Source organism: Papilio machaon, chromosome 25 (genome assembly GCF_912999745.1).
Source record: "Papilio machaon chromosome 25, ilPapMach1.1, whole genome shotgun sequence".
In the NCBI taxonomy this organism is placed as follows: domain Eukaryota; kingdom Metazoa; phylum Arthropoda; class Insecta; order Lepidoptera; family Papilionidae; genus Papilio; species Papilio machaon.
The window spans coordinates 5488036-5498759 of record NC_060010.1 but is presented as its reverse complement, the minus strand read 5'-3'; the positions used below and the strand labels follow the sequence as shown (position 1 = coordinate 5498759).

The following is a 10724-nucleotide window of genomic DNA, read 5'->3' as shown; positions in this document are numbered from 1 at the left end:
TTAGATCTTTAGTACGCGTTTTAAATAAGAATGTACTGGATAATGACCTAAATATATCAAATGGCTACAAAAGTACAGACGTGTACAAAATACTATTTTAAAAATATCCCTTTTCAATGTCCCTTAATTTTTCATTTGAGTGTTATGACGTCACAACAGTCCTATTTGAAACATTTGGTATGACGTCACGAATATTCCGCAAACATTTGCAAAAAGTTGATTGCAATATAATCGCAGACGAAATCACTTTTACCGGAAAATACAAAGCAACTTGTCTAGGTTTTAATGATAGAGCATTGTCCATACAATATTGTTCTGATTACTGTATGAGGAATTGTTATGGAAAATTGTTTATTTCCGTCTTATTTCGCCCGCTTTTGTTTTGTACATTATTTGACTTATATCATTAAGGTTATATATTACATTTTATAATGATACTAGCTGTCGCCCGCGACTCCGTCCGCGCGCAGTTAAAAAAAAATGAAAAATAGATGTTAGCCGATTCTCAGACCTACTGAATATGCTCACAAAATTTCATGAGAATCGGTCAAGCCGTTTCGGAGGAGTACGGGAACGAAAACTGTGACACGAGAATTTTATATATTAGATAATATGTTCGGTCATCCACTTATTTATAGTTATTTATTTTAACGAATTACTAACCTAAAGTCTGTATTTTTAAATTTGCAATTGTACCAACTGTGAAAACTCAGGTTTGTGCCTGCCGGAGGCTTAACTTTAGTCCATTTTTCCTTCCCAATCTTTTCTTATAAGGGTAGAATAGGAGCTGGAAGCCACATGTAAGTGGATTTGACATAGGAAACAAAGGAAGGAGAAATATACTTCTGTGCGTACGTCAATTAAAGGTAGGCACAGTATCTACAATTGTGGATGTCTATGGGCAGCGGTCGCTTCGTTATTCGCTGCGAATTCAGGTGGCTGCATGTTCGCTTTATGGAATGAAGAAATCAATAGAGTTTAAAGTTTAAAATAAAACATGGTTATAAGATTTTTAGACGAGACGACGAACCCAAATTTGAATATGCCTGAGGCGCAATACACATTGAGCCCGTCGGGCCGCCGACATATGTCGGCAACTTTTTGTCGGCGGTCTAATTGGCGGCTTCACTTATTACAAGTCGGAAAATTCGGTCGGCGGTTTGAGATGAAAAATGTAAATGTCGTAAAAATACTACAGGTCGAGCATCGCCGGGCAACTAAGCGCAGGCGTACCCAAGCCGCCAACATGTCGGCGGGTAACACGCACGGGCGAATGTTGCCGACATGATTCTTTTCATACAGGCCGCCGGGTTGTGTCGCCGGGCTTTGTCGGCGGCCCGGCGGGCTCAATGTGTATTGCGCTTAATAATTACAACTCGCGACGCGAAAGCGGATCTTGTTAATTATCAAAATGGCGCAGCAAATGTAAAAAGTTAAATTGCCTTCACTAAGGAATTAGATAATGGTGTACGCTTCATTATATTATGTTGTAATTTCTGAAGATCGTATCAATACAATTACTAAAGCTATTGATACACTAAGACCTAGAGCAAAGTCTAAGCTTACATCGATTGCATGCAGTCCTGCCTAGTCACACCTAACTTTGGGTAGGCTCCGGCTCATTGGTGACGTATGAGCTAATGATGATAAATCTCCTTGCCGTTTTCATTACCCAAGTTCATTCAAATATGTTCTGCTTTTCCATAATAGTAACTTAACATATAAGTAATCTTTTAAAAGATATTTAAGTTAGTTATAAGTTTGTCATATAAATGTAGTACACATTAAATTAGAAGAAGGTATTCTTCGTTTACTTTATATACTAACTAGCTGTCGCCAGCGACTCCGACCGTGTGGTGTTAAAAAAAACTTTAAAATGCCTTTGCTCTTCCACGCTACGTTCTACATCTGTGCCAAATTTCATCAAGATCCGTTGAGTCGTTTCGGAGATACCTTCAAACAAACATCCATTTAAACATTCGCATTTATAATATTAGTAAAATCAATTACTTAATAAGGTTTAAACAACAAAAAGTAAGTCTGTTTCCTTATGTATCCTTTAAATTCTAAAATCGTTACTTAGTATAAATTTATAATACTAGTGTGTCGATAGCCTTATGTTCGAATTATATAACAAAGTTATGTAATAATAGACCTAGGTAACATGGTCGATAATTATTGTTTCAGAAATTATATTGTGGATTTTTTTCAGTATAAAGAGGCAAACGAGCAAGCGGTTACTTAAATTCGCCAAATTAGCGAAGCGAACATTGTCTATCTTTAATTGATAGATGAGGCACGGAAAGAGAATGTTTGCTCTTCCTATGTGTACCCCTTTCAGCCCAAATCCCTTCCCTTCCTTACATTGAATTGAACTCATGGGAAAATTGCAACGGCAAGTTAGTATACATATTAAATTGTATACATTTTACACTTAGTTGTTCGAATAAACTTACTTTTATGTTAGATTATAAACTTAAACTAAACAATTGTAGAAAAATAAACCAACAATAAATAAAAACAAATAAAAATCAAAAAACATTTGACGCACAAAAATATTAAATATTGACTTTATTGGTGGAAATAAACTTGCGAGCGTTCACTCTCTTAGTGAAAAAGGGGTCTAACAGGAACTAATAATCGGATATCGGATGTGTTTTTTGTTCGCACTACATTACTCTTCCAATACATAACAACAAAAAGAAAACAAAATAAAACACGTAATGTATGCGTCTAATGATACTGAGGGAATGTGTTGCATTAAAAACGGTAATGACATAACAACCAATAATAAAGACCTAACAACACCTTATTAGTACAACCAAATGAAAGTTCACAATATACTGGACATTACAACGACCAAACAAATGAAATCCAATTGACAAGATCTATCTTCAGTAACTCATGTAAGGAACAGATAGGTCTTGGTAACTGGTTCTTGGAGTAAGGAAAAGAAAAGAGCGCGAATATTCGTATAGTAACTGTCACTTTTGTATAAAATGGCGGAGTTTGCTGTTGTGACATCATAAGTATCTCGAAATTCATTCGTCCAACATTGAAAATGTACACAACAAGGATATACGTGAGTTTTGTGACATTATTAAACATATTTATTTATTTAATTAGTGAATAATGTGAAAAGTGAGGTTATGTTAGTGAGGTTATGATTTGCAAATTTTTTTAAATTATCCAGATAAATTAATACATTGATATTTTTAATTATCTATATATATAAAAGAAAGTTGTGTTAGTTACACTATTTATAACTCAAGAACGGCTGAATCGATTTGACTGAAAATTGGTGGGCAGGTAGTTTAGAACCAGGAATAGGACATGGGATAATTTTTACCCCGTTTTCTATTTTTTATTCCGCGCGGACGGAGTCGCGGGTAAAAGCTAGTTTTTAATAAAACATTTCCAAATAATTTAGGAATAAAATAATTTTTTTATGAACATATGTTTATCCAAATGCGTTAAATGTGGTAACATAAATTCACAATCATTGAAAGAAGAAAAAAATCTTTTGCCAATAATCACTAGTAAATATTTTATAAAAGTTATATTATTGTTTCGCATTTACCTTTCACTAAAAAAAGGTAACAAAGATTCAATAGTCTAACATTCGGTTGCGGTTTGCATTACTTACATTATTTCGAAACGACTGAACGCTTTCTAACATTTTTAAACTTGACTTTTTGTTAAACCAAACTCTTTTTTGCTGTAAAATTTTAAACAAATAGTAAAATTGATAGTCAATATATCCAAAAATGTTTTCCAACAGCTGATTTCAGTTAAAAAAATTAATAAATAATTACGTTTTTGGTCAAAATAAAACTATTTATTATCTTTTTCTTAATATATATAAATCTCGTGTCACAGTGTTTGTCCTCAATGGACTCCTAAACCACTTAACCGATTATAATAAAATTCGCACACCATGTGCAGTTCGATCCAACTTGAGAGATAGGATAGTTTAAATCTCAAATTATAGTCGCAATTTTAATTTATTGCTAATTATTTGTCTGTTATTATTTGACAGTCACAATTATCTGTTAACTCCAAATGATTCTAACAGATGTCGATACCTTTCGACTGGGTTGAGTAAGTAATCAATAGATGGCGCTGCTATGGTAAATCTACGAACGTGTCATATAAGCTTATTAACTACGCGCGGACGGAGTCGCGGGCGACAGCTAGTGTAACTATAAATATTTTAAAACGATAACATTCAAAACATAGAGCTTTTAAGTTTTGTCCCGAATGTAATAAATAATATTGTCTATGCCTTGACTTATGTTAGCTAAAAAATGACACAGTTGAAAAGGTAACACAAAGTCCTTTTATCAAAAGCTTTTAGACAAAGCGCCATAAATTCTATGTCTTTCTAAGCTTGGAACACGAAATAGGAGCGAAAAAATATCTTCCAGTAACCGCGAAAGATATAGCTAAGATATACGAGCGCAAAATTGGCCGAGTAAAGCGCTGGAGCGCTTAATAACGCAATAAATAAGGGTGAGTTTACACAGCGCGATGTATCAACAATATACAACGACGTTAGTCGACTGTAAAAAGCTTAAGAGATAGGGAGGAGAACATACGGCACGAAACTTTTACAAGCAAACGTATAGGATATTTTTGTCTCATCATGTGTTTACTGAGCGCCAAACCATAGTAATAGTTACATAGTAAATTCGCTAAGGGATACTTAACTAAGAGTCACTGAGACTCTGAGTACAAGAGCTAGTTTACTTATGTTTGTTTTGTAGTCCATAAGTGACTCGCTAAATCTTAGTTAATTTGTCATTACATCTTCTAGACAAGAGATATGGCGATGAAATGGAACTTGGATAGGCGCAAGTTAAGTACATATAATATTAATAAGTTGCAAGCATGCTCGACGCGTTATTAATTCGTATGTTCTTTGCATGCAGTCCAGCGAGAAGTTAAGCTTGTACCACACTTCTTCCCGCTTTGTATGCGTTGTGCGTTCTGCACTTTACGCTTATTTACACTTTACACTTTGATGAATTGTCCCTTTGTTTTGTCTTGAATACGACTAAATGATCTAGCTTGTACATGTGGAAAAAATTAAAGTACACGGTTTCAAACATTTTGAAGACCTCATAACTTGCTACGCTTTCTTTTTAAGGATTTGGTATTAATTAGATTGAGTTTTCTTTCTATTAAGACTACAAATTTTATTATTTTATTTTGTATTTAACTTTTCACTGTCACTAAAAACATTTTAACTATTAACCTTTTGAAAATACATTGATTTTTTTACAAATTCGTGTATTGACAAATTTAATTTGAACTTTTTCAGCAACATTTTTTCGAATCATATTCGGATTTTTTCCATCTTATTTCGGTCGTTATATTTTAAAATATCAATCTTAATGATTAAAACTTAATAATTAAAATTAATTTGAAATTTAAAATTACTTAAAATCTAGAATCGTGGCCATCCACCTGAATTACTAGCGTGAATTTACTTGTTTACAGTTGCTAGCCATAGTGGCGCTAGCGTCGGCTGACCAGATGCAGTGGGTACCGTACGGGAACCTTCAAGCATACAACTTACAAGAGGATCAGCAGGTAAGATGTTTTAAATAGTCTTTCCAATGAAGTTAACTTCGTTGTGACATGGTTAAAAAGGGTTGTCAAAATTCCATTTTTTTCATAGGTGACAAATATGTTTTTTTATATGTCATAAGGTGGCAAACGAGCAAGCGGCTACCTAGATTTGCCGAAATAACGAAGCAACCGCTGCCCATAAATATCCGTAAATGCAGACCTTTAATAGACAGAGGAAGACGCACAGAAAATATTCCCCCTTTTTCTGCGTCTTTCGTCAAATATAACTCCTTCCATACTTTTATTGTAAGAGAAGAGTTGGAAGGGAACGAGGACTAAAATTAGTCCTCCGACATGCATACAAATCAGAATGTACGTGTATGTAGTAGAATTCTACTCGACGCCTGTCTTTTGTGGTCGTAGTTTTGCACCGGGCGAGCAGGAAAATATGTGCAACAGCTGTTTTTGCTGACGTCTGCCACTGTTCTGATGTTTATGGAAATCCACTCTCGAAATCTATAGATCCCGCAACAACAATATTTGTTGGGTGCACAAATTGGCCGGTTCGACCGGTGCAATACCGCGACCACACAGAAAACAGGCGTGAAGTGGAAGCAATTCCGCGTTTCGTCTGATGAGTGTGGTACCGGAGGCCTTAATTTTGTCCTCTTTCCCTTCCCATCCTATTCTTTATAGGAAAGGATGGGAAGGGGAAGTGTATTTGGCGGAAGAGGGGACGCATAGGAAGGAGAAATATCCTCTTTCTGTGCGTCCCCTTCTCCGTTAATTAAAGGTAGGCAACGCATCTGCATTTGCGGATGTCTATGGGCAACGGCCGCCTCCGTATTGCGGCGAATCCAGGTAGCCGTTTGCTAGTGTCACCTAATATTTTTTTTAAATTTAATTCCAGATTATAAATTTCTTGTAGTTTTGCTTCATAAAGACATTTGATCTAGTAATTCATAAATCACAATAACCTTCTCCTTTTGGTAGTCGATTAATAAACTGCGTAAAACGTAAGAAGGTAGAATTTTTTATTTTTTTTCTCTTGAAATTATATTTTAATGTTTCCCTTTCAACGAAATATATAAGATGTTCAGTATTAGTTTGTTTTCAGTAAAGAAAATTGTTTGGAACATGTAAAATATATTTCTGAACGTTTGATGTTCGCTCGTAAAAGTAAGATTTATATCCGAGCCTGTTAAAAATTCAAGAGTTTTGGGTTACCTCGGCGCGTGTGGAACACATTTCTGTCATAAAAGTACAGCAATTCCGTACAACGATAATAGTTTTTTTTTCGTTATAATTTGATAACGTAAATTTGTAGTTATAATAGGAAATCGTAAAATAGTTAAACACTGCTTCTACTTCAGTATAGTTCAATAAGGAGGCAGGCGGAAAATATGTGAACTAATCATCTTAACAGCGGCATATTTGGACCAATGAGGTAGCGGCATCTGCACGGTTTAGTGTTGCCATTTTTATAATTCCAAAATTCCATAAAAAAAGCACGATGATAAGAGATGTAGGTTAATTTGCTAATGTGCTTGAAATTACTGTGAGAACTCAGGTCAGAAATTGCAAATCAACTACTTAGAGTTTAAGTTAAGAAATTTTTGCTCCTGTAAAACTTGTAGGCGCCCTGTCAATGTCAAAAAACTGTAATAAGATCCTTGTGGGACTACAGCACAGTTTTAGCAGATTTTTCATTATTACCTAAGGATCTCTAATCTTAAGAAATCGTAATGTTTTTTTCGCTAACAGAAAATAATAAAAGAGCGTAAAGTTAAGGTTACGGCGCCGCACATATTTTTATTTTTTATTATTAAGCATCCAGGTGGGTTTCGAGCCTTAATCTTTACCCCGGCATTACCCTGCCATGGAAATATTGCTGACAGCAGCTATAAAATATATTTGATATTAAGCAAACGTAGGTAAATAATTTCATTACTTGAAATGTTTAGGTTGAAAATATAAAATACTAATAACTATAAGTAAATTGTGTTTTTCCGTAGCTATTTTTGAAAGTGAACGTGAAATTTTTTTTAAGAGCACAATTTCATTATAAATAGACAAAACTACAAACAGTGGTATTGCTGGAATTTCCCTCTTTACCAAACTCCTTGAAAAAAGCTTTAAATAACTATGAAAACATTGTTTACCTAAATAATCTGATGTTATTTTTTTTTCTTGTATGTGGATTTGTACGTAAATTATTTTGTGACGGTCTAGACTCTAGACTAGAGCCTAAATGTCTGGATCGATTTTGACTAGTGAACTGCAATTTGGTCCATCTTCTTCCTTTGACTGTCATGGGTATATTATATGGGCACAAAACTTATATAGTGTATGTAAGAAATAATATTCTAAACTGTCGCCCACGATTCCGTAAGCGCTTCATTAAAAAAATTAATAAATAGCCTATGTGTTCTTCCAGACTATGTTCTACACTATGCCAAATTTCATCAAGATCCATGCAGCCGTTCCGGAGATACCTTTTAACAAACTTCCATACATCCATCCATCTAAACATTCGCATTTATAATATTAGTAAGAAGTAAGATTTTTTTAGTTTAAATTTAAAAAATGCAACCGATAGATGGCGCTATTTCATCCATTAGAGTATTAGTCGGGTTTTGTTTAAGTAGCTTCAATTGTCTATTCTATGTTGGTTTTGCGCGCAGGGTAAGTAATCACTGTTGAAACTTTGTCATTTAATTGTTATAATTACGATTCGATACGTAGAAAAAAAAAATACAACAAATAACTTTAACATCGGAATGTTATTATTTAAGTTTGCCAGTTCGTGAGAACATTCACCGTAAAACAGTTACTGTTATGCAAGCCATTGAATAACAGTTAAAAAATAAACGGTCCAGTAAAAGAGAGTAAAAGCTAACTGCAGTTCGGTTAACTGCTCGTCGGTGCGATGGTTTTTTTTTTTTACTTTTTAACTGTGTCGTACAAACGGATCTTGGGTACTAAGCAAAGAGCGATAGCGGTATTTAGAAAACTCTATAGAAATGATAGAGCATTAAAAAAAAAATAGTAACATTGATATACTAGTGTAAAATAATATTTTTTTATAAATTCTGTTTAATTAACGCATCTTACTAATATTATAAATGTGAATGTTTAGATGGATGGATGAATGGATGGATTGTTCTCTATCTCCGGAACGGTTCAACGGATCTTGATGAAATTTTACACAAATGTAGGACATAGTCTGGAAGAAAATACACGTTACTTATTAAGTTTTTTTACCTTATTTAGCGGGCGAAGTCGCGGGCGACAGCTATATAATAAATGTGCTTTTGTTTAATTAATTAGAAAAGAGGTTCTCAGTTCGTTTGCATTTTAATGTATTATCCACTTATCATTGGTTTCTGAGACCAAAATGTCTATATAAAACAAGTATAACAATATGTTTTGGTCTCAGAATCCCATTGTTATTCATTCAAAAAGACATTTGGTAATTATTTTCTCAATGAATATAGTTTTGCCTTATTTATTTCTGTGGAGATGAAATTTTATTGGAATTATAATCAATAATAATTTTTTATTTCTTATATTTATTTTAAAGTAGTATCCGCTATCTCTTATGCCTTACTCCCGTATCCTAATTCGGGAGGCGAAAACGTTAAAAGCATCGAATTGTACAAATTGAAATTTTACAGCGCTAATAATTTTAGAGTTTGCACCGAAGAACATTAGTTTGGTTAAATTTAAATATCAAAGTGAACTTTTAAAAAATATTTGTGTTGGATTTTTTTATGATTTTCCAGCAGCATTTTTATTTTATAGTCAGTCAGTGCCTTAGTCACTTAGTGTTTGGTACAAACAGTCACAATCATCAAACACGTGCCAAACACCAAACATAAACAGACATCCACACGTTTGTCGAACATCCTTTGATTTGTGTAGAAAAACCACAGAGATTTCGATCACTGGCACAAACAGCGAACACCAAACAAAAACAGGCAAACACCCATCCTCACGTTCATGTTTGGTGTTTGCTGTTCGCCGTTGTTTGCCAAGCGTGCGTAACAGGCTTTAAATATTTAATAAACGCCATCAGAACCATTTAATGGTTGCTTAATGTTGATTTATCAAAATAAATAAAATATATTAAACTGAATCTATACTAAGGGACTTCCTTAGTTGTGACTTAACGACTCAGTGTGCATCAGGAAGACAGGAAAATATAAAGGATATTACGTAATCTTCTGTAAAAATGATTTTTTAAGTTAAAACTAGCTTTCGCCCGCAACTCCGTCCACGCGGAATAAAAAAAATAGCAGCCTACGTGTGCTATATATCTAGCCTATATATCTTCCAGGCAATGCCACATTTTAGCGACATCCATGGAGACGTTCTGGCTATACCTTGTTACAAACATCTATCCATCCATCCATCTAAAGATTCGCATTTATATTATTTAGATTGTCAAGCTTTGCCAAAGGCACACAAGACTTATGTAACGATCGGGTCAGTAGATGATTAGGTTATAATGAGTCGTAAAACATCAATTTTTCTTTTCCAGGTTCAACCAAGTGAATTCTCAGGGGGCTATAACTTCGGTGATGAAGGCAGTTCCTTAGGTGATCACGGTAGTTCAGGCCACGATTTCGGGGGTCAAAGTTTTGGCGGTCATGATTTTGGCGGTCATGATCTCAAAGCACATTCGTATCCAGTACATCAACACGTTGAAGAAGAGAATCCTGAACCGGTAAAGCATTACAAAGAGATAGTTGTACCGGTTCATAAGAATGTGGAGTTTAAAATTAACCAGCCTGTCTTGATCCCTGTACCTCATCCGGTTCCCATACAAGTGCCGGTTCCTAAAGCAGTGGTTATACCGATTATCAAAGAAGTTTCTATTCCTGTTGAAAAGTCGGTTCCTTACCCAGTTGAGAAGACGGTGCATGTTCCAAAGTTCAAGGATGTTCCGTTTGAGGTTGTGAAACATATCCTTGTTCCGGTCGAAAAACCAATACCTTTCAAAGTACCTGTGTATGAAACAATCATACATACAAAGAAGGGATCACATAAGTTTTAATTTTTAACATTATTGTGTGTGTGATTGTTGCATGTTGTTATTGTTATTAGTGTGACTGTTTGTGTTGTGATTGTTGTTATTTAAATTGTTG

At 34.5% G+C, this 10724-nt stretch overlaps 1 protein-coding gene across 1 annotated transcript; it reads left to right on the top strand.

The window, feature by feature from the left end:
• The first annotated feature begins 3013 nt into the window (after positions 1-3013).
• On the top strand, positions 3014-10653 carry LOC106721731. Its single transcript, XM_045684297.1, has 3 exons — positions 3014-3082; positions 5503-5595; positions 10118-10653. Exons 1-3 carry the CDS (start codon positions 3062-3064, stop codon positions 10631-10633), a joined length of 630 nt encoding a protein of 209 aa, XP_045540253.1. The 5' UTR covers positions 3014-3061; the 3' UTR covers positions 10634-10653.
• Positions 10654-10724: the final 71 nt, after the last annotated feature.